Source organism: Eublepharis macularius, chromosome 5, assembly GCF_028583425.1.
Source record: "Eublepharis macularius isolate TG4126 chromosome 5, MPM_Emac_v1.0, whole genome shotgun sequence".
NCBI lineage: Eukaryota > Metazoa > Chordata > Lepidosauria > Squamata > Eublepharidae > Eublepharis > Eublepharis macularius.
Genome location: NC_072794.1, coordinates 31,566,910 through 31,592,329, shown reverse-complemented (window position 1 = coordinate 31,592,329; position 25,420 = coordinate 31,566,910). Strand labels below are relative to the sequence as shown.

Below are 25,420 nucleotides of genomic sequence, written 5' to 3'. Positions count from 1 at the left end.
GGTGTTGACATTCCTGATTTAGAACATGGGAACTTACAGGCCTGGCTGCAAAACAGCTCGGATCAGCATTTTTAAAAAAACAGGTATATTTTAAGCTAAGCAAGAGTTCGAGGGACAGCAACACTAAGGCTATGCTGGAGACCAGGCACGGAGTCTGCATAAAGCTCCCAGGCAAGTTGCTTGCTAACAGAGTCAGGCCCCTCCCTCCAGTGCTGTTCTATTGTCTGTTCTTCCCAAGAAGGGCAGAATTACCCATGAAGTACAGAGGATGGAGAGTGCACTAGGAGAAACACAGTCTTGTCGTTTGGACCTGATTGGTGGTTCACTTGTGATAAAAGATTGGCCACCACTAGTAAGAGGAAACAGTCTTTGGAAAAATATTAGTATATGGACAAAACTGGCAGGAGGGTGGGATATGTTGCTGAGTGTACCAGATTTTCCACTCTTTTCCAGCTGTGCTACAGTTTCTACCCCTTCCCACAGCTCTCCCACACAGTTACGTTCCTCTCTGGCATGCAAGCTGCAGGGAAAAGATAACGGTGAGACCAGCTTCCCCCAGCTGCATCCTGTGAGGGAAAAAATAAAGGGCTTCTGCTTTCCTTAGCACAGACAAACCTGATTGCTCATGTCTAGAACAGGAGGCAGAACAAGGGCTATCAGAAATCAGTCGCATCAAACCTTCAGCTCAAAGTCACACATTCATACAGATGGCTAGGGAATTTCAATGTAGGTCTTTCGCAAGAAAGGAAGAAAAGCAGCACTTGGAAGAAACTTTTCTCCCTCCATGTGATGAGTCAGGAATTCCAAGTTGTGTGCGGAGTGGGGGGGGGGGGGTGGATACGACATCAGCATGCAACAGGAGGGACTGGGGTACATTGCAAAAAAATATTATACAAGATGCTCCATTTCTCTCTTTGCCAATATAAGGGCAGCAACATTACCTCCCCTGCATACAGGAATAAAGGTTCATTCTCTGATGCAGACTTTATGGAAATTAGCAGGCAAGGGGTAATCCCAGAAGTTATCCTCACTACTCTTTCCTTATTACCCAGGAAATACCACTCCCTGAGCCATGATGATGGGACACAAGGGAAGGATGGGATGCCACATGGCACACGCTCTGGACTATCCCACAGAGGCATGCCTGCCAGTTATTTTTGGATCTGATTGAAAAAACACTGCAATAAGACAATTGTATAATACTGGCAGGTTTTAGCAAAACAAGGCAGTTTGCTTTCACTGTAATTATACTAGCTTGGTTCCTGGCTAAAATTTCCATTGAAGTGTGGGGGGTTGCCACCCCTCCCCTCTTACGGGAGACTCTGATCCTCCACAAAGTTATTCCTGGGAGTCTCCCACCCCTTGCAGCAGGATTTAGGGGGATCTGCAACCCCCCTTGTTCCTGCGGCACATTGGTCAAGACACTGCTTGGCCAATGTGCTGCAGACTTCTAGACTGTGAGCCATCCACATGAGGGCTCCCTCTATCATACATGAGGGCTCCCTCTATCATATGTGGTGGTCGTGTGAGGTAGCTAGGCAGTTCTGGGGGGAAATAATAAGAGAAATGAGTGAAATTTTACAGTTTCAAATAAATAAGAACCCAGAACTCCTGCTGCTAAACTTGGGAATGGAGGGAATTCCAGCCCATCATAGGACGTTGATTTTTTATATGACTGCAGCAGCTAGACTTTTGTATGCGCAGAAATGGAAAGTACAAGAAGTACCAACTATTGAAGATTGGATCTACAAATTGCTGTATATGGCTGAAATGGACAAGATGACAAGAAAACTGAGAGATCTGGACTCAGGGCAGTTCAACACAGACTGGGAGAAGCTGAAACAATACCTGGAGAAGAAATGGGAGGTGGGAGGAAAACTGTGGCAGTTTGAGAACTACTGAAATATAATAAAAGTATAAAAGAGAGGGGTGACTTTACCGGGGGAGGAAGAGAAATGTGAATTTATAAGCAGTTAGATTAATTGATTGAGATATATATAGATATGTATAGGTCAACTGATAGAGAATAATTAATGATAAGATTTAAACATGAGGATTGACTAACTAACAATATTTTCTTTCTTTGACAAGATTTATATGCACCAAACTGAATGTATAGAAGAGTTAAATTGATTGAGTATCTGAGGAGTTATATAGAATTACCATAAAAAGTTGAAATGAGTAATATATAGAGAATAAATCAAATTGTCTGATTTAAATGTGGGAAATTTTTATGGTTTATATATTTTTATAGGTTTATATAGAATTATTCAAAACTGGAAAATGGGATAAATTGTTTATCTAAAGACGTATAGTTTGGGTGTATAATAATTAAAGGAGTTAATGATGCACTGCTTAATATAATGGAGAATGTATATCTGTTTTAGACAGAGGAATTTAATAGAAGTAAGGGAAAAGGGACAGAGGGTGGGAAAGCTGTTGGAAGTCAACAAAAGGGGGGGAAAGGGAGGGGGTTAGAAACGAAAAATTAGGGGAAAATTGATTGTAATGTAAAAATAAAAATGTTCTAACCCAATAAAAAATTTTTCAAAAAAAAAAAAAAAATAGACTGTGAGCCATCCTGTCCTTCCTGCTCCCCTATGCCACCACTGTTGATCTGTCTGGCAATGATGCACGTGGAAGTAAGTGGTAATAGGCTGGGGGCGGGGGGGGGGACAATAACTGAAGTTCAAACCAGACAACCTGGCAACCCTATTTTCTATCAACTTAATTTCTGGACAATCTTCAGAGGCATCCCCACACAGGCACAATTCAGAACACTATTCAAAGTGCTGCATACTTCCTATGAAGCACACCTTGTATGGGACCAGAGAATCTCAAGAACCCCCATCTCCCGGTTATTATCTTCTTTGAAGGCCTTGCTCCATGTTGTCCCTATTGCTTGAGGCAAAGTGGATGTCTAGTGGAGACGGAGCCTTCTTTGATGTGGTCTATCGCCTTTGGAACCCCCTCCCCACAGCTGTTTGTCTGGCATCCAGCCTGTTGAGCTTTATGAACCAAAGGCATTCTTATTTTCCCAGGCACTTGCTCTTTTAGTCTCTTTTTTTATGACAGTTTTACTGCTTTGATTTTTAGATCCTGTAGAATGATGTCGCTTCTATTAGACATGTGTGATTTTGCTGCTGCCAAACATTTGAGTTTTATTTTATTATGTGCTTTTTTAACTTTCATAGGTTGCTTCAGGAATTTTTTTTTGTAATAATTAGGAGCACTGGAAGATGCACAGATCTAGAAATAGATTCTCCTGTGCATTCATCTTGCTACTTCAAGTGACAATCTCAGGCAAGACTGATGCTCTGCCCCCACATTCCTTGCCTGGCAAAACACTGTTCTACACATTGTCAGACTCTGAGATGCTCATTTTTCCAGCTGCTGCATGTAAGGTTTCTACTCAGCACCTCCAAGACAGCAAACCTTCACCTGCCTCTTATCTTCCAGCAGTCACACATCCCCCATCCGCCAGATTCCAGCCCACAGTTTGCAAAATACAGAATGTGTTTAGGATGGAACTACATGGTATAAGAAACACAGCACTGCCACCAAAAATGGCAGTCTCATCTCAAGTTGCCAACCTCTTCCCATCTATACCGTTTCTAGGACAACTTGCTTGGGATCCCAACATCATTACCTACAGCTTTTCCCCCCATCCCTGCCAACCAAAGAAAGAGAGTGATAAAAAACCCAGGCCATCTGCAAGCACCTTTATAGGGTTGCTGGACTACCCCTCCATCAGAAAAGCAGACTCTCACCTTTAGGACAGTCAGAAATGTACAATGCCTTGGGGAGGCTGTGTGTACTTTGTCATCAGACGTGTCATAACATTCTGGGTACCAGAATTATTTTTGATGGACATGTTTCACATCCCTATTATTCTGATTCACCTATCATATGACTCAGGAATATTTTACTAGTGATAAACAGCTATTCTTTGGGAGGAAGAAGCCCTGATACCTACCCAAGCCCACAGATACATGCCCCTCTACCTCTCTCAGAATAAAGACAGTGTGGTGCACACAACCATCAGTAGATTTCAATTTCTCCTCTCACTGCAGTCCACTGAGGCCCCTGAAATTTGTTGGGGGAACATGGGAGGAGAGAATCAGCAGAAGTTTTAAGTACAAAAACTTCAGCACCATGAAGTCTTTGGTTGGATACATGGTAATAACCTTAGATTACTGCTCAATTCTCAGACCATCTCAAACATTAAAAATTATGTTCAGAGCCACTCATAAGCTTCCATTCGTTCGGCTGTACAAAAAAGCTACATGTTGTGGTGAATGGACACAGAATTCAGTTCTCTAACAGTATCAACTTCATTTCAAAACCATCATAAAAAAAGTTTCTAGTCCTTTGGGAAACAAGTGTTTGAAAAATACAAGCCATTTGCCTGGGAAAAATCTCAGAAACCAGAAAAGTTGCTGAAGAGCGGTCAGAGGGTCAGGAAGACTCCAGTGCCCTGCATGTCTCTGCCACATACTGCGATGAATAAATTATGCAGACCGGCAAAAGTGGCAGAATACATTACATAAAATAAAGAAATAATGTAAATTTGTTTACCTTACACAATTGGCAGCAGTATTTTACTCTTGTGTTTGCACAATCTGAGTCACCTTGGTATAGACTGAACAGTTTAAACTGCGAAGAGCACAGCTCACACAGCTGTGGTCTAAATATGTTAGCCCCCTCCAATACTAAATCAATGACACATGAGTGAGAAATGCGTTTTTAATCTTTCAGCTTGATAAACGGGATAGGCATGCCAACAATAACCATAGATAATGAACCACTAGTAGCTAATGTGGTCTGAGATTTAAGACAGCAACAGAAGAATTACCCAACACTCCACAATGCCCAAGAAATATCTACCACATGCTGAGTGATAAGATGAACATGGAGGGGGAGAAACAGACAAAAAACAGTTTAAAACCATATTAAGCTCCTGCATTAATACATATGACAGAGACAGGAAGCAGCTAGAGCCTGCCAGAAGGAGAAAAGGAAGGAAGAGAACAAACCGAAGAGTTATTAAAATTGGCTACCATCCACCTGACAGTAGGAGGCGGTGAAATAATTGGCAGGGAGATTTTTCTCCCTTTCTCGGACAAAGCCAGATTATTTAAGAACAATCCCCATCACACACTTACGCAAACATTCGTTGGCGCTCTCTGCCGTTGCTCTTCGCCAAGGCCGGTCGTTGTAAAAAGGGAGGCACTTCTCACAGTCAGTCCCAAAGGTATTGTGTTTACAACTGCAAGACAGTTTTCCATATTCGTTCTTCACACACTCACTCGCGTGGCCGTTACATTTGCACCTGCAAGGCGGGAACAGGCTTCAGACAAACGGTACATCTTGTGCCCAGAACATGTCCAAGTCTCCCACACAGCCGCAGACCAGCTCGCGGCCAAGAGAGGAGGGACTTCCAGGACCGGGCAGTTCCCCCTAAGGGGCAGAACATCATGGAGCAGTGGAAACTAATACTAGTCATGAGTTGAAAGAAAACAATTCTGATTAATTTAAGTAATACCCTGAAGTGGCTAAGAAAGCAAGAGTGCTAAGCATGTTTTGACATTACTTAACTGAGGCATCAAACTCTCTTTACAACCCAGGATGAAGAGGGTATTAGATTGTCAGACATAGGGAGTCGGCAACCTGAATTGCAATGTGGCCCTCAACTTTCCCCTTGTTATATAACAGCCATCGATTTCTCCTGGTGACACCAAGACATGGGTAATAAGCTCTTTAACATTTAGCTTCAAATTGTGAAGAGTAACAGAATCCTGTCCATGTTATGAACCTCGGCTTAGATGCCATCAAAGAGTGCTCCTCTACTTTCTCTCATATGCTTTCTGCGGGTGCATCTGAAGTGCTGGCTGACTCTTACATATAAGCCAAGACTCTAGCAAATGGAAGTGAGTAACAGAGGACTCTATCAAAACCTCTAATACTGTTCACACTAGGTAGAGAAACCTTAGTCATCCTGACAGGAACTCAGGTTCAGCAGCAGTAACATGCCATAATTGTAAAAACAGTTCAAGGCAGATAGGGGTATTGTTGTTAAAAAACTGAAGAAACAAATTAGCTGTTTTGTATAGTGCCACAGGATATCCACCTGTAAAGCAGTTTTAACCCTCCCAAGGAAACAGGGGTTACTTTGACACCAGAAGTCATTGAAAAAAATTGGTTTACATATTTAAAACTTTCTACAGACACCAATCTCCTGTTATGCTTTCTACTCAATGAACTCCGATGCCCTGAAGTCCCTCTCTTCCCTCCACACTTCCTTTCTTTTTTAAGTTTGAGATTCATCAAAAGTGTAAACGGGGTCATTCTGGTCCCCAATAGACTTGGCTTGAAAGTGAAAGTACTTTGCATAATTGTAAATGGGGGTTCTAGTGACCTCAACAAATTTTGAAAAATGATTTCAGCACTGTTTCCATGTATAAATAGATGGACCAAAACCTATTGTCTCCATTTTAAAGGAAGGTGGAACAAATAGCAAAAACTAAAATTTCTCTCCATAATTTATATCCTTAGACATTTGATGTGTAAAAATATCACACTTTTGGCTCTGGGGTTTTATGCTACTTTTGGAATTGGGGGCCACAATGACCCCCCAGGAAGCTACTGTTTGCAACCAGTATTGTTGTGTATATAGCAGGAGCAGGTAAAAGCCCTGTAGCCCTGTGTTTGGGTTCTCTCAAAGCTTCCGTTATGTCCACAGACACATGGAAAAGTTCAAATTGAAATGTGTCGCAATTTTGGAAAATGGGGTCATTCTAGCCCCCTGAAAGCCAAGCCTGGGAATGTTTGTAGGCATCCTCTAATCCTCTCCACATTTTCCAGACTTGAAGGAGCCATTCAGCCTGGAATTTTAGATGACCCCTAGCCAGCTGTCCACTGAGCTGATTGTTTCCTTCTGTTGTGCTCTATAAAAACTTCCCTTTTGCCCCATAGATACTTTGAAAAACTCAAATTGAATTGTATTGCAATTTTGGAAAATGGGGTCATTTCAGCCCCCTGCAAGCCTGTGCATCAAATGAACCTCTTCACATTTTCCAGACTTGAAGGAGCCATTTGGTCTGGAACTTTAGATAACCTAGCCATCTGTCCACTGAGCTGATTGTTTCCCTTTGTTATTCAGGAAGAGCTCTTAATTGTAAGGCTCCAACAGGTGCAGCCTGAGGGCAGGTTACAAGAAGACTAGCAGTTAAAACAGTTAAAAATGATTGCTTTCTTTAAAATACTCTTGTTCTTTAAAAGTAGTGGTGGTGGTGGTGTGTGTGTGTGGGGGGGTCAATTTTACCCCATTTACATTTCTGTAAAGATTTGATGTTTTCAATGAGGGGTATTTTTGACCCCAATTCCAGATCTTACACTTCTTTGTCTTGAATTGCTGAAGAAAGTTATTGAGGCCTGATTTTTTTCTTAGTAGCTAATGCCATGATTGAGAGAATTATCAGGTTTCCATGGGGCGGGGGGGGGGGGCGCTGTGAGTTGGGTTCATTTTGACCCCAATTCCCACATAGTGTAGTCGATTTTTTTTCCTTGAGAGGGTTAACCTGTAAAGTGTTCATAAATATTATTAGCACTAATAGTAACAGGTAGTATAGCACAGCATTTAGAACTGTCAGATACTCCTGATGGCCATATGCAGGCCAGTCTAATTCCATCCCCATATCCAAAACATGGATAAAATAACTAGCCCATGTTAAAGGCTGCAGTGAAAATTACTGAGGCAAAATATGTGAAGTACTTTCAGCAAGGAAAAAGCATTACACAAACATTAAGTATTCTTATTCACAGACTGAAAATTAAACCCACCCAGAGTTGAAGGAACACAAGAAGCTGCAATTTCTGTTCAATGTTAGAAAGATGAAAACACCAAGTAATTGAAGGGTTGCAGTCTGTGATAAGAAGTGAATTCACACTACATTTTTTTTACCCAATGGTAGTTGTCTACCATACATAGAGGCTTTGCTATAAAGTACAAGTGACACTCAGCAATTTATGTGAATCCAGTGTCAATGAAGTCAATAGATGCATAATCAATACTGGAAGAGTGCATGGGCCTGTTTTATATCAGTTTGAATGTGTAACAAACATTTATGTTCCTTTTAAAAAAAACTACTTAAAAGACCCGTTTCAGAGGCTGCAACAGAAATTCAGTTAGAGACCTAAAGTAATAATTATTGAAGCTATCAGAATAGTGACCCCTATCATGGTGCCTGCCAGGGTGTTTCCTGGTACCCATCTCCTCCCTTCACAAAGCAAGGAGCCAGTCCTAGCCTTTTTCCACTACACTGGAGAAAGAGGTGCTCCAGAAAAGCCCAGGAGGCATCAATTTGGCACCTACAGGGACCACCCATTCAGAAACAGCTGCCTCCACCACAGGAGGATACTTGGCTTGGCCCCTAAGATTTTGTGGAACCTCCCAACATTTAATAATTGGACTCAACCCTTCATGGGAGTCATTTTTAAAATGGGTCCCATGCCCAAAGTAGCCATTTTGTGGTGGCCCCCACCTGTGTTCAACACCCCCCAAGTGCTCAAAGACTCAATAAGAGCTGCCTGTCTATGAAAGACTCAGAAGACTGGTTTCCTTACTTACCTGCCACCCACAGCGAAGTCAGAAATGGCATAATAATATGACTTGAGAACTTTGGGATCATTAAATACTTCATCTCCAAAGGTGTTAAGGCGGTTGAGGCTTACTCTGATATCAGTAGCAGTTACCCATTCCTAAAAGGAGAAACGCAAATGAATCCACATAATCAAAGTTCATACAAATAGACAAATCCACAGTCAAGTTCAGTTTATGCTAATGCCAACGTGTCTGCCAAATAAGTAAGAGGTAAGGGCAGGGCTTTTTTTCTGGGAAAAGAGGTGGTGGAAATCAGTGGGTTGCCCTCGGTGAAAAAGGTCACATGGCTGGTGGCAACGCCCCTTGATCTCCAGACAGAGGGGAGTTGAGATTGCTGTCCGTGCCGCTGTCTGGAGATCAGAGGGCGGGGCCACCAGCCATGTGACCATTTTCAAGAGGTTCCGGAACTCCGTTTCCCCACATTCCCCTTGAAAAAAAGCCATGGGTAAGGGTATTTAGAGGGAAAGTGTGAGCAGTGTTAAGACGTAAAAGGCAGCAGGAGGAGGAAACTGGAGGGATTATGGGCAGGGAAGGAGGGATAGACATGAAAGACAAATATGGTCATAGGATGCCCTTTCTGAATGCATTTATTTTTTGCTATGATTTTTCAATATTAAAGAACACGTACTTGGAGCCCCATCACACCTGCGTAATGAAGTTTGCATTAAGGTAGTTATAAAACCTGTGTTTTATAACTGTGTTGATAGAGGGGTATCCTATTTCAAGCACTTGTTTATTATTGTGTAAGTTCATATCCATAGTTTTTGTATTTAAGGCATGCAAGGTACAGAGTGGTGTGTGACTAATAATGACCAGGTAAACTGCGTTAGCTGACCTGAAAGGGCCACCGTCTTGAAATTATCTATCATAAAAGCAATATAACATGAATTCCTTGAGCAGCCACCCTAATTTGTGAGAAAGGTGATGATTATACAATATTGGTGGTGTTATTTGGATCAAAGAGATCCAATTACACTACTCTCTTTAACAAAGCAGAAACCTGACTGCATATCTGAAGCACAGTATAATAAATGATTATTTGCGCTGGGCTAGCGTACATACATTAAATTCCTTTTTTAAAAAAAATTGTCCAAATATAAGGTCTCACCTTGCTCAAAAGTCAAAAGTATAAAATGCCTGAAGACCTGGGAAACAGGCTGTACAGTGCTTACCTTTGTAATTCCAAAATGCTGTGCCAGGACATGACTGATATGCCAGAACAAATTAAATAAATAATTTGAGTTTCCCGAGAAGAAGCTGCCTGCTTTACTGTACTTGGCTGTATCTACCTCCAATGACCTTCCTTCAGGAGACCTGCTCAGATTAAGATGGGTAGCCGTGTTAGTCTGTTTGTAGAAGTAGAAAAGAGTAAGAGTCCAGTAGCACCTATAAGACTAACAACATTTGTGGTAGGGGAAGTGAGCTGTGACTCACAAAAGCTCATTCCCTACGACAGGTTTTTTTAGTCTTATACAGAGTTGCCAGGCCTTCCTGTCTTCCCAGTGGGAGGCGGGAGACCTGGCACCTACCTTATGTGATTTTTTAATGCACGTGCTCCCAGGCCCACGTAATGATGTCACTTCTGGGAAGTGATGTCATCGGGTGAGGCACGGCCACCCTGGGAGCGCACCTGCACTCTGCAAGGGGTCGGATTGAGCTGTATCAGGCTGCTGCAAAGCGCAAGAGTGCTCCTGCATTCCACACGGGCCTGATCCGGGGCAATTCGGGCCCAAATTGGCCTGGAACAGGCCACTGTGGAGTGTTCCTGCATGCCACAGTGGCCCAATCCAGGTCAATTCAGGCCCAAATTGGCCTGGAACAGGCCGCTATGGAGTGTGAGAGTGCTCGCATGCTCTGCAGTGACTCGATTCGGTCCAATTTGGCCCTGAATTGGCCCGGATTGACCTGGAACAGGCCATTGTGGCATGCGGGAGTGCTCCCATGCTCCATAGTGACCCGTTCAGGCCAATTCAGGCCCAATCTGGGCCAATTTGGGCCCGCAGGAGCACGCCATGCCAATCAGGAGCACGTCCCCGGGAGGCCTATGCCTCCCCTGCCAGCCAGGTAAGCAGGTGTGTGTGTGTGTGTGTGTGTGTACGTGGACGGTGGGAGCGGGGAATTTCCCGCCCCCAGCAGGGGACTGGCAACCCTAAACTTATAGGTGTTACCGGACTCTTGCTCTTTTCTGCTGCTCAGATTAGTGATTCATGTAGAAATATGGCAATAGGCACCTCCGAAGGTCAGTATTTCATTCCCCTCCATGATCTGAAAGGAAGCCTTTCCCTGAGTGAATGAGCAAAGCGTGCCTCAGCTATTCCAAGTTTGCAAAGCACTTGATTGTTTGAAGAGGGGAACTAGAAGATCCATCCCTGAACTAATTGTGGCGATGGCTCTCACTGTTCAACTCAACATGGTAGGTACCGCATTTACGATTGCTAAAGGAGTAGGGAAGAAGCAGCTCTTATTAGATCAATATTTCTCCCCTGACTTGGACAGTACAAATCTATCTGGAGAAATAAAATTAAATACTTTGAGGTTCCTAAGAGGAAGCTGCCCACCTGGTCTCTGCATGATATCCCTCTCTCTCCCTCTGTGTGTGTGTGTGTTTGTGAGAGAGAGAGAGGGGGGGGGGAGAGTACGATTTCTGCCCTTCCAAGTAGTAAATAAAATATTCAGCTCCTCTCCCAATGGAGATATTTTTCTCTTTTTCTTAACTAGGACCGCCTCCACTTCAACCCTACTTTGTTTTTTAACTAATTAAACTATGTGAGTTGTGAACTTCTAATGATAAAAAGTCACTCAGAGTTGTCTTATGACAGCTATCTTTACCTCGTAACCACGCCTCATCAACCAAGTCTTCCCATTTTCATTACTATAAACTCCAGAGTAGAAGCCTATTTGAATACGTTTTTTAAAATCCTAAATCAACTGTGCATTCTTTCTCCAATCTGCCCATGTTGTTACTGCTCGGTGCTTTGTAAGCCATAAAGTTACAAATTCAACAGAGTAATAAAAACAACCAGAGTGTCTCAAAGTCTATATGAGAGAGAGACTGGTTTAAAAATGCCAGCTTTAGTTGGGAATCTAGCAGACAGCTGTTCACTTGCAAAAAAAGCACAAAGTGATTTTAAACCATCAGTCTGTAGCCAAATAACCTGCTGATACAGAAGCATACAGAGAGGGTCCCACACATGTACGCAGCAGAGGCAACAAAAAGAAAAGAACAAGCAGAACGAGTGCAAAACGAAACAGCTCCGAAGAATAGTATTTACATACAGCTCTCTCAATAGCACATCCTACCTTCCATTAGCCACACTCATTGATCTTATCGATCCAAACTTTGTGTTAACTAATTTGCAAATTTAACTACCTCTATACACTTCTGTTTTCCCCCCCGAGCAGCAACAAAAACACAGCATAAAAGCAAACACATACACAGAGCAAATTCACCGTAGCCACGCACTGCACATTTTGACTTGGATCCTGCAAACCACCAGCAGAAGGTGATGATGATCTGGGGTCTTTGTTGCCCCTTCAGCCCCTTCTAACCCTGGGAAACTTTATTCCTGGTGTGGAGGGACTTACATGTACTAAGAGCCACTCAGGCAAGCGGCTGCAGTAGAGAGGTGGAAGGGAATGAGCTCTCCCTTTCCGTCTCTTGCATGAATGGAACTCAGCTCATGGTAAAGAAAGGAGCAATTTCACCTCCTTTTCCCTCCCCACTACAGCCGCCCAACCCAAGTGCATCGTAGAACATGCAAGCCCCTCCACCCTGGTAATGTTGAAAAGAGCTGGGGAGGCAGGGAACATCCCCCCAATCCTTGTGCCAGATCCAACCTTCTATGTGTTTGCTATATAATCATTGTATGTACTGTCTGGAACACAATTCTTCAACTTGTACCTGTAAAAAACTAAGCAAGAGATTTTTGAAACAACCTCTGCCCAAGCTATTTCAAACATGATTTGAACAAGGCAGGAAGTAGCAAAAAAGCAAAGCAAACCACAAGTAATACTCTTTACACTGCACGATGCTTTCCCAATCAGAAAAGCAGGTGTGCACATAACACCACAGTCTCAACACAGGTGTAAGGATGCTTCCTTTTAATTCCCAATTTCTCCTCAATTTCCATTTGCTACAGACCAAGGGAATCAAGAATCACTGCTGCAAAATGGATGCCCGCTCCCAAATGCTCCTTGTCTCTCAAAACTAAGAGCCAATGTTAAATCTTTCTTCTCCAGCTGTTGCAAACTCCACTCACATATGCAGTAGAGGAGACACACACAGTGCAGTCATTTAGTCATTGCCTTGGTGTTTACAGCACCCACTATTTTTCCTACCCATTTCATCAAGTAAAAATGGTTTAAATCCATGCTGAGAACTTGACAAGGAAACAGATGGATGCCGGGGGGGGGGGGGGGACAACAGCAACACAACCCTACAGCTTTAATTTCCTTAAAAGGAAGAAGTCTGGTTTCCACATCTGAAGTGTAAAGCAATGTAAACTTATTTAGATAAAAATCAGCATTCATTTCCTCCCCTGAAGGACAGCAGGAGAACGAAAGGACCAGCCAAAGCAACAAATTCCTAGCTCTTTTTCAATTCATGCTTTAATATCTATACTTCCCATACTTCCTCTCCAAAGAGCCATTGCTGCTTATTTCTCGGCTCCAGTTCCTTTCAACATGGATCGTGTGGAAGGAGTGGCTGTTGGATTGTGCCCCATTATGCGGATTCACCTCCATTCTGATACCCAGTGCTGCCTCAGGTGCTAAGGCAGCATACGACTGGCTGATACAAAAGGCCGGAAATAACTAAGCTATGAAGAACCTTGTTAAACAAGGAAAGCCTGGGCAGGCTAGGAACCTTAGTGAGGGTCACATTATAGTTCCTGGTTGCAGTTACACTGAAGGGAAACTTAGGTTGCATTCCGATGTCTCAAATGGAAACGTGGCTTATTGCCAAACTTGCGCACTTGCTTGTTCCCTCCAGTGAACACAGCGAAATCGAAGACTTCCTGGTTTCAGAAGCCTTCAATCTAACTCCAGTTTGTTGGATGTCCAAGCACAGGTGCCAAGATAAATTCTACTTCCTTCCCCGGGATTCTAAGCCAGAATTAAGTATAGTTTAGAACACTCATTTGTGACCAACACATGAACTTTATTTGAATGTCACAACAAAATCACAGAGCACAATTGTGCTTTGTGCACAAGGGGGAAAAGGACAGTACATGCCACATTAGCGTCCCTCACAAAAAGAGGTTTGCAATATTTATTTATTTATTTAAGATTTGTATTCCGCCCTCCCCGCAAGCGGGCTCAGGGCGGATAACAACATATTAAAAATACAATTAAAAATTCATGTGCATTAAAAACAACACATTTAAAACAGGATGGTGGACAGCCTTCACAGGGAGGGTTAAGATTTATACACCCCTTTTTCCAGGCAAGCAGAGGCCCAGCCTCAGCCATATGCCTGGCAGAACAACTCTGTCTTGCAGGCCTGGCAAAAAGATAGTAGGTCCTGCCGGGCCCTGATTTCAGCAGACAGAGCATTCCACCAGGTGGGAGTCAGGACCAAAAAGGCCCTGAATATCTGAATGGAGCCATGGATAATAAAAAATGATGTCTACCTATTACAATCTCCTGTCAAATTCTAACTCATTACCTGTAAGACAGGACTGTTATCGAAGTTGTAAGCACTGGGCCTCCCCTCCAGAGTTGAAAAAGCCACATTGCCTCCTGTGAGAGGAGAGATGTCGCTGAACTCATCTGTGCAAAGTGCTTGCTGTTCATCCTCCCCAGTCCTGATGAAGCCTCGATTGGGTTTGCGGTAAGTGTTCTCACAGGATCCACTGTAGTACTGGTAGGGCTCCCACGGACCATCTTCCCGGGTTCGCTTGGAGATGGCGAAACTCTCTGGCCGGCTGGTGTGGAATTTCAGACGTACGTATGTAATATCAAAGGCCTTTCCTATAAAAGAAAACCACCAGAGTTGAGGAGATTAAATCCAAGCAGCTAAGTGTAACAGAAAGAATACCATTTATCTCTCTTTTTAAAAGAAATATTCGTTTGAAAGTTCTACATTCTGGCAAGCCAGTACAATGAACCACATCATCATATCGAAGACTTGTAGATTTTTACTTGCCAAGAGCAAGGAGAACCTCTCCAAATGAGTAGTAGAGAAGGTTTCATAAACTCCATGCAAAATGATGTCTTCCCCACCACACACACCTCCGTCAAAAGAGATGGAATAGGCAAGTGGTATAGTTGCAGGCTAGTAACCTTTATCAACCGTAAGTGCATACCTAGCTCACCATGTAGATATTTAACAGTTATCATATATATGAGGAGCATGGCTTACTTTACCTTTTTCTTAGTTTGCCAAAGCATTAGTTTACCAAAGTATTACATTTGTGTCCTGTTTTTCACTCTGAGTTCAGAGTTAGGTATACGCTGACAAGAATCCTCTTATGTTAACCAAAATATAGACTGGGCCAAGGTCACCCAATGAACTTCATGAGATGACTGAGGATTTGAACTCAAGTATCTCTAGTTCTAGAACTCACTGATTTTCATGTGACAATTTTCAGCCATGTATACAGAATGCAAATGAAATGGGACACCCACCCACACCCACTCATAGTAAGGGAGAATCAGCAAGAGCATAATTTTGCTTTATAGTTACTACGACATATTCCTCCTTAGGAATGCAGTGCTGGCACCCAGGTCAGGTCCCCAAGCTTACTGTGTGAGTGAGAACTCTAATCTAGCACAGACTCGCAGTACTTTGTTATTTGTTACTCTTGCTATTTGTTATGTATTTAGAACAATTATATGCTGCAGCTCCACAGAACCTAATCAAAAAGGCTTAAAGTCAAGCAGGATAAAATCATAAAACCTTTAAAATAAACTATTAAAACAAACCACCAGGACACTAACCAGGGCATAAAAAATAGTGAGGGGAAAACATTTAGCATCCTAAAACTATTCTCATAAAACGGATCTCAGGCTAAAAATAGACTGTAAAAATAAACTTTAAAAAGAAAATTTGGGCCTGGTTAGTGGTATAGGCACCAGGTGAACCTCAAAGGGAAGTGCACACGGGCAAAATCAACAGCTGCCTGTACATATGTGTTCTCTGTGGTGGCCTCCACCCTATGGAATGGCCTACCTGAAGGGGTCAGGAAAGCCCCCTCTCTCCTGACTCTCCACAAATGCTACAAAACTGAATTATTCAAGAGGGCCTTTTTAGTCAGATAGGAGGGCAGTACTGTAAGGAGGTGGTCTTAAAAGAGATGTGTCGTGGGGCTCAGTGAAGGTGAGAACTCCTCGAGAGTGCAAGTGAATGGCAAGTGAACAGGGAGGAATACACGCGAGTCTGTTCACTTGCCAGGCAAGTGTCATTCGTCACTTGTAGTGCGACCCTCAGTAGCATTTGGCTTGCTGGGAGCAAGATCTTCCTCACCCCCCCCCCCAAAACCCTACCCTTGTTGTTATTAGATGGCTCGACGGATCACTAATGCCTGCTGCCTATCCTAACCTGTGAACTTATACAAGAACCTAAAAAGAGGGCTATTGCTTTGATTCTCACAAACAGCCATCACAAGATGAACATATATGTATGAATTCACCCTGTACGCTTGCTGTTTCTTAGCATCTTTCCTGCATTCATGCAGGAAGGATAGAGTCTTGGAGACAAAACTGCAATCCTACTAGGCAGTAATCCTCACTGAACATAATGAGAAAGTGTGGCCACTGTCTGCTAGACAGGCATAGCACTGCTTGCACATTTCTGTCAGGGGCCTGAGGCAGAGAAACACATGGACAGATGTGACTACAAGATGACAAAAAAGGATTTATTCTTCCTGCATTTTTCATGCCCAGGAGAGATGGACTGGCTAGACAGATGTACCCTATCACACTTTTCTACTGTCTTGGCGGGCCACAAAAAACTCTGTAGCGGGCCGCATGTGGCCCGCGGGCTGCAATTTGCCCACCCCTGGCCTAGGGGATTAACCCCCCTGCTCCTTGCTGTATAGAGCAGAATGGGAGCTCTCCAGTTGGCAGGGAGAGCTGCCTGTCAAGGTTATGTGGGCTAAGATTTCGGTTTCGTTTTCTCCGCCATGTCGGACGCTCCTCTTCGCTGGCTCGAGAGGAAGCGGCCGAGCACCCTGTCCGGGCGGCTGATCTGCGAAGATTAGCCCCCAAAACTCCCAGTGAGGGAGGCTGGGTCCGGGACGCTGCGGGAAGAGCCCCCTGGAATCAATGCGGGGGGTTAATTGCCCGTTTGTCCCTACGGAGGCCGGCGGACGTGCGCGGCGCCTCGAGTGCTGCCGGGCCATGAGAAACGGCAAAGAGCAGAATTAGGCGAGAGCCTACAAGTAAGCGAATTCCTTCTGTTATTACAAGCGTACGTGAAGGAGAGGTGAGATCTGAAGCCAAGAGGGCTCACTCTTCCCCTTTGCTGAGTCTCAAAATTTGGTTGGCGCCCCCCCCCCCCCAAAATGGCAACAAAGAAACAAAGTCCTGCCCTTGGCAAGTCAGTTTCGGCTGCCTTAAAGGGAGAATCGTTGGAGGAAATTGTACGGAGGGCGGTTGGTGAAGCTATAAAACCCTTTGTTGACAAGCTGAATGAAACAGATCAAAGGGTCGGCTTAATTGAGAGCGAAGTGAAAACCATCAAGGAAGCAGCGGGGGGGGCAGAGAAGTCTGCTCGGGAAAGTGCGTCACTCGTGAAGGCTACGAATAAAGAGCTTAAACTGGTGGAGAATCAGTTGATCGGGCTACAAGTGGAACGAACACAGACAATTTTGCGCCTCCAGAATGTGAAAGAGGAGGAAAACGAGGACTTACGGGGTCTTGTCTCGGAACTATTGGCGACACCCGCGAGGGCAACTAAAGAAGAAGTTAAAAGCGCCATTTTGGAAGCCCGTCGGGCTACTTCAAAGTATGCAATGAAGCGTCAGTTGCCGCGCGAGATCATCATCGATTTTTCATCTAAGAGGATCCGGGACACTATCCTATACAATTCATACAATGCGGATTTGGACTTCTTGGGCAACAAAATTAAGATATTGAAAGACGTCCCATTTCTAGTCCGGAAAAGACGTTTTAAGTATAAAAAGTTCGCAGCTCTTCTGAGAGAACGTGGAATAAAGTACAAATGGTTATTTCCGGAAGGAATCTGGTTCACCCACAAAGATCAAGCCTTTAAGATATTATCAGAAGATCAACTAAGGGATTTTGAGGACAGGAACCCAGAATTCCAGTGCACCAAGCAAGACGAAAAGGAGAAGTCTGAGGGGGAGGGGGAGGAAACGAGCAATGCGGCTGCAGTTGCGCAGAGAGAACTCCGTCCGGGACCCAGGAGGGGAAGAAAAATTTAACTTGAAATTAAATTGTAATTTGCATTTAGTAAGGTCAACCACTCCATCAATATAATATAAAGCTTTAACTTTTGAATAATGGCAGTATGAAGGGAAAACAGAAATGTAGTGTTTAGTGTTTAGTGTTTGTAGGGTACCTTCCCCTTTTTTCCACCCCTCCCTCCCTCTCTCTTTTTTCTTTCCTCTTTCCTATCCCTTGTGTTATTGTAGTCTTTTGTAGTTACTGTTTTGTAGGGTATGTATGTATGTAGTAGTTGTATGTTAGATAAAAAAAAAAAAAAAAAAAGGTTATGTGGGCTAAGATTGGCGTTTCCAATAGCAGCTGGCTTGTTGGGTGAGGGTGAGTGGAGGAGAGCCTGCTAAAGTCTCTCTGCGAGTTTGGCATCTCTGGGTATGAAGGGGGCCACTGAAGTGCCCTGAGTACTGACGAATCACAAAACTTAACGAATCGTTTCGCAAAATGGGACAATTTCATGAAGGTTTGTGATTCGTGGAATGCAATGAAACATGAAACGCTCGTTTCATTTTTTTCCCATTTCATGCCCATCTCTACTAAAGAGATAGGGACCATAGACTTCACTACTATGTACTATCTGTTGCTTTAAATATGGTCCCACTGGGAAATTATATGTTGTTTCATGTCAGTCTTAGAATTGCTTCTGCTCTGTTTCAGCATTTCTTCAACTCAGTAGTGGATTTTTGCTGTTGTTATATCTTTGCAAGTTTGCATTTCTATACCCTATGGCACTGTTTATTGAAGTCCTTGAAATTAACTGTACTAATGTCACACTATGTCTCTTTATTTATTATTACAGCACTTAGCCAGTACGTTAAACATAAAATTTAAGTGCACATTTTACAACCATTTGAAACATGAAGCATATAAGTATATACAATTTAAAAACATAATTTCCTAATATCTATCAAAATTTGTAAAAACCAGGAAGTCAGCATAGTTCTAAGCAAGCAACCGAAATGGAGGCCTACACTCTAATGGGCTTTAACGACCAGAGCACAAAATTTCGCTATCTGGTGTAATGCAGTAAAATCTGAGTTTGACAGCAGTTTCTCTAATTTTTTCTTATCCGAATGTTCTGAGATACCATCCAGAAAGGGAATAATAAATCTCATACGTGCTTCCTTATAGAAAGGGCATCTCAGGAAAACATGTTCCTGGGTTTCAACCTCCCTGTCACACTATGTAATCCACCTTGAGTCTCAGTGAGAAAGGCAGACTGCTATAAATGACATAAATAAATAAATAAATCATGACATTTAAAAGCAATTCTTAAAAGCTATTCTTAAATCCCTAGCTTCTTGAGCATTATACAGTTTTTAATTTTTCAAATTTCTAGCTTTATAGAGAGGAAGAGTACAGTTTGATATTAAGATTGTAATGTAACTTAAAAGCACAAAAATCAGGTGGTGCACTTGTATTTGATGTTGGTGTTAAGGTCTGGAGAAATGGCACTGAGAATTATGCATGAATGAGTATTTGGCCTAATCATATAAGGTCTCCACTGATACATACAACATACCTATCTGTCAGCTGCAAAGTCCCCAGTTCTAAGTGAACCCTGGCCAAAAGTTCTACTAGTTGACTTTGACAAGTCATTGATCTGCCCAACCAGCTTCCTATCCAGCAATATGAGGCCACTGGGAGTACTACGAAGTACTACAAAGCTGTAGACATTCAGTTTATGTGTTCCTATCTTGATAAAAATGGAATCTTGTAGTGGGCGTTTTCTGGGGGAACTCAATGTCTGCAGCCGACATCATCCAGGGATGTAGATGCGAGAAGAACCCAATTCAGAAGAACTGTGGCGGACGTACTTTACAAGAGAAGGTAATGTTCAAACTTTCACGTTCCTTACAGTTGACATAGCGAGGAGAAGGTATTGGAGCTGACCCAGAGAACTGTGGCCACTGAGACACTCATTGTTTCAGCTGGAACCATTTGTTAGTTACTTATTTCACTCCATTATAGTTTGAATCAAGGAACTGTTTTCTGTTTAACTTATAGCCCTGGGAAGAAGGAAGAAGCCAGAAAGCAAGGCAGCTCCCTTAGTATCTCACATTATCCCTGTCGACATGACAAAGGATATTCAGGATTTACAAGCTTTCATAAAATTTAAGTCTGAACCTTCCCTCTGCCTGCGTAAAATTTAAAAGGAACCCTCTCAGTCTACAAATATTTTCAAGCCAGTTTGTAGGAATTAGCAGAGGAGCCTCCCTTCCAGATTCCTTCTAGATACTGGCATATCCACAAACACACCCAATAAATGTCAAATAAACCACTAATAGGAATTTCCTTTTCAATGGTACACTGAATATGTCCCTCACGTCTGGCAATTGTCAGACTTCTTCTCTCCAGGGCGCCCATCTTATATTAAATTGTGACTGCAGATTGCAGGGGACTCTGGGGCAAAAGTAGATAACCTTTGTGGCCCAAATACCGCCCTCCCAAAAAGCTCCTACCCGCGAAGGACTTGTTGTGCCAAACAACAAAAGAGGGGTAGGTGGAGAGACGAGGGTTGTACCAGACATAGTGGAAACAACCTGACCCCCAGCAGTAGCGCCAGCAGCTTGCCTCATACATTGTATGGAGAACCAACTCTGTGCCAAGCAAAATAGCCTGGTATTGTTGCTTCGCCTGTGTGTTGAGAGTGAAGTTGTCTAACCCTCTGTTAAGGCCTATTCTAGGTTTACATCCTCGCACATATCCCCACAAAAGTTACTCCTCCTCAGAAGTTTATTACTCATTAACTGAGCTATAGTCAAAACATGAGAAAAAAACAGAAGTTGAGGTGCAATTCAGCCCACATCTAGGCACACGCTTAAGAGTTATAGCAAACTTTGCTGATATTGTGTGCCAGCTCCCTGCCACTCACAAGTGCTTCCTTGCACAGTCCTCAGGAAGCTATAATTGCTCACGATAGGAGATCCAGATGAATGGCTATTTTCAAGCTTGTTTTAGGGGATGTGCCATAAGCTTGCATTGATTTAGACCTGTTCGGCCTCTCTCCTCACAAAACCTCAGCATACAGATTTTACTGAAGGCAGTTTGTCTACTACACAGTTCCAAAGGAGTAGAGAGTGTCCTAGAGTACACTCTTGGCTCACATAATTATTTTATTTTATTTATGTCATTTATAGTCCACCTTTTTCACTGAGACTCAAGGCGGATTACATAGTGTGAGATTAGCACAAGCAGTATCAAGGACATTTCCATAAACAATGTCATAGGATTTTACAAAGACAGAGTATTAGCAAGGATCCAATACAAGTTGAAGAATTGCTGAAAGAGAACATAATCAATTCTAGGACTGACATTACATAACATGAAGCACAGGTAGTATATAGAAGCACATACTCAAAGCAACAAATAATATGCAAGGCAACATAGTGGTGAAGTTTATGGTATCTAAGACCCCGTCCCTACAATACTTCCCTCCTATCTGAGTAAAAAGCCTTTTTGAATAATTCCATTTTGCATTGTTTGCAGAAAGCCAGGAGAGTGGGCGCTCTCCTGACCTCCTCAGGCAGGCTGTTTCACAGGGTAGGGGCTACCACAGAGAAAGCCCGTGTGCGGGCTGCTGTTGACAAAAGAGCAGCAACTCCTAAGTATCACTGCCACTCCCTCATTCATGGTTGGGAAGCGACTAACAAGATTGCAGTGGCACCTTGTACAACCATTGCTGCTCATTCACCTAACCTTTTCTTGGTAATGCACTGTTGACCAGCAGCAGTGACTTCACCTCCTACTGGACAACAGAGAGGGGTAGGAATGGTTTGCTCACTCACCTCTTCTGCCTGAAAAAGCAGCTAGCAATCAGAGGGAGAAGAGGGCAAGCAAAACAGCTGCAGAGAGTCTTAGCAGCTGCTACCATCAGAAGCGTGGCCAGTCAAGCAAGTGGCAGCAGCACTTTATTGTGTGGGGGGGGGAGGCAGAGGGAAAATAAGGCAGGCTGGGGGTGGCATCAGCATTGTGTTAAGGGTGTCTCCCCCCACCCCCAGTCTCCTCTCCAACCAGGAGTTGGCGCTCAATTCTGCTCTCATGACTCTTCACATGGCAGCACAATTTTAACAGCCGCAGGATTTGTTTTGCGGAGAAGCTTTTTGGAACTACAAATGAAAAGAAGTAGCCCAAGCCTCACTGTTCAAGAACAGTGGCACTTCTGTTGAAAAACGCTTTGAGGAATTTTTAGTAAGGATTCACTAGACAGTTTTCCACTACAGTGTAGCAACAGGGGACAGAGCTTATTGTTTTCAAGTTTTACAGTGATGGCAGGCCGAGGTGGAACCGGCTGCCATTCCCAGGCCTGGATTTAAAGGCAGGAAACGTTTTGACAGTGGCCTTCCCTAACACTCAAGACAAATGGTTTCTTTGCTACTAGGCAAAATCAGTTGCATTACGAGCTTCCTTGACATTGTGTCCTGGTGACACCAGTAAGAATGACAAAAGAGACCTTACACATCAGTGGAGAGACTTGGGCGCTAGAAAAGCTTAATGAGAACTACAGCTGTGGAAAGGGCCTGTAAAAAAATGATCCAAATCACCTTTCTCTCAGGGCTTGTTGGCTGTGAGAAAAGTTCCCAGGATGAGGTATACAGCTGCACACCAACTGTTATTGTTTCACCCCAGTGGGCAAGACTGCGCATACACAATCTGACCATAACCAACAGACCCTGCAGCCAGGCAACAAAAGGTTTACTGGTTTTCTTAGGCTGTGAACAGTATCTTTCATTGGTTTATGACTTGGGAAGAAGATGTACTAGTGGCTGCAAGGAAGAATCTTCTGTCTTAGAAGCCATCGACATACATTAAAAAAATGCACTAGTAGACAGGAGACAGTTATGCCTATTTACTATGAACATCAATATATCTAATTCTCAACACTGCTGCACTGATAGATACTTAAATCTGCAGACTGGAGCCAGGAACAGAAAAGACAGGTTTGTAAGCCCCAGGTTTGTAGAAAAATATGAAATCTAAAGTAAAAAGGGGAAAAGGAGAGGAGAGAATAAGATACACTGGGGTTTAAAACCCACCCAAAATAATAGAAGAAGTGCTTGTAACCTTTAAGAAATAGGCCTCAGTGGCCGTGATGGGAGTCTAGGCAACTACAACATCACATCATACTTCAATTCTTGTTTCTGTCAATAAAACGTAGAAGGATGGGGGGAGGGGGGAGAGCCCTTTTTAAGGCTCCTTTGACCTCCAGTCTACCCCTACTCCCCTCGCCTTGCCCTGGAGGGTGACTCACCACCACACAACTTGCATGACTCACCGAGGCCCAGTGGCAACTTACAATGATTTGACAGCAACCATCGCATAAAAGCCACTGCAAGGATATCAGACTAGGAACTTGGAGATCTAGCTTCAAATCCCTACTCTTATCATGAATGGGTGGCTTTGGGCTAGGCACACACACTCAGCCTAAGCTACCTTGCAGGAAAATAAAATGGAGGCACGGAGAACAATGCAAGCTGCTTTGGGTCCCCACTGGGGAGAAAGGCATGATAGAAACGAAGTCAGTAAATAATAAATATAACTGAAGACAGAGGGTAGATAATACATAGATGGGTTTGTGGGGCAGAGAGAAGGAAGCAGAAACGCCAGCTGGGAGACTTTGGGTGAGTCACAGCTCTCCCAGAGCTCTCTCAGTCTCACTTACCTCACAGGGTGATTGTTGTGAGACGATAATAACACACTTTGTAAACCGCTCTGAGTGTGGCATTAAGTTGTCCCAAAGGGAAGTATATAAATCGAATGTTAATTGTTATTATTATTATTTCTGATCTTCTCAGTGAAGAAACCCTGGCTTCTCAGGATACAACTTGAAAACCACTGATTTACAGCAAAGAACAAAAATCTAGCAGCACCTGGTTAACTTACTGGTCTGTGAGAAAAATGTATAAATCCTTTGTGGGGGGTGTTTTGATGGGGCTAGGAGAGAAAGATGGACTAATAATCAGTGACATTTTGCTGTAACCTTGGATGACTTCTCCTTTGTTGTTATTAAAAGGATGCAGCAAACACCACCTTAGCAAAAGGATCTTGGCAGCCAGGAGGACAGCAAGGGAGTTCAAACATCTGTTCTACAAAAACCATTAAAATTAATGCTTATAGAACCAAGCTATCCCCTAAACATTCATCTGGCAAAGCTATTATTCTCCAATGGTACAAGGCAAACAGATAAACTCCAACTTGTGAGTGCAGTATCCCAATGCAAGGGCTTGCAGCATAATTTAACATTATACTGAAATGTAATAGTTTGACACATTAATCACAGAAGTTGCACACTCCCCAAAGTTTGCTATGGTGCTGACTGCTGAGAAAATCATTTGAAGCTCTGTTTTTCTTCTCCCATATGCACCACAGGACCTTGGAAGAAAGCGGAATGAATTAATGTTTCTAGAAGGCTTTGAAGTTAGCTATTCAGCAATTATTAGCAAGATTAAATAAATAAGCTTTCTATTCCTACCCTGTATCTTCCAAAAACTAACTGGGAAGAAGCAAAACAAATTGGGAACAGCAGCTTGTACCAGAAATATTGTTCTGTGACATTAAACGAACCATTTAACTAATACATAGCCTACCGCAGGCGACTAGGTGAATAGTTCAGTAAATCTATCCCCTGCTTTCCAGGACCTTGTTCAGCAACTAGCTGGGCTTTCTTCACTAGCCCTGTACTGTGTTTGTGCACGGTGGAAACCCACCAGCATTTATTAAAAATCTGTATTTTCTTAGCACAGAAAATGAACAGCCCTTGTTACAAACACATGATTGTACACAGTGTATCACAACTCTTCCTGCCCAATGGCTGGCTATTTATTTGCTGTGTTTCCTGGCAGCAGGTCAGCTTCTGAGAGCTGCAAATCACTTACTTACATCCCATCCTTTCAACCAAAAGGTTGTCAAGGCATAATCAAATCCAGATTACAAACATCATAAAATTATAAATATAAAAATAATGAAACAACACAAACCCACCACCAAGAAAATGAGAAACAAAATCAAAGTATATTTACAAGGAAGGCTATTACCAGTAAGCAGCTAAGAACATAATCTCCTCTGTGCCTGCATCTGTAGCCCGGAAATTAACAGAACTCCCAAGAAGCAAAGCTTGGGGGCGGCGGGGGATGTACAACCTAGTATAGGAGAGAGTGACTCCTCAATCTCTGATTAGTCACATTGCTGACAAACGACACTTTTTATCAGGACTACACTTCAGTTTGTTGGCCCTTATCCAGTCCTTCACTGCCTAGAGGCAATGGCTCAGAACTTCCACCACTTCACCTAAATCAGATTAAAGGGGGGAAGGGTAACATTAGGCGTAATCTTTATATAAATTTTATTTTCTGGAAT

General features: G+C 43.1%; 1 protein-coding gene across 1 annotated transcript in view; it reads right to left on the bottom strand.

The window, feature by feature from the left end:
• The window catches only part of LAMC1 (laminin subunit gamma 1), a 145,716-nt gene that overhangs the window by 47,569 nt on the left and 72,727 nt on the right, over positions 1–25,420 (bottom strand). The window contains exons 3-5 of the mRNA XM_054980341.1: positions 14,328–14,632; positions 8,630–8,760; positions 5,166–5,332 (exon numbers count right to left, since the gene is read on the bottom strand). Coding sequence (XP_054836316.1) covers positions 5,166–5,332; positions 8,630–8,760; positions 14,328–14,632 — 603 coding nt within the window. The remainder of the gene's footprint in view (positions 1–5,165; positions 5,333–8,629; positions 8,761–14,327; positions 14,633–25,420) is intronic.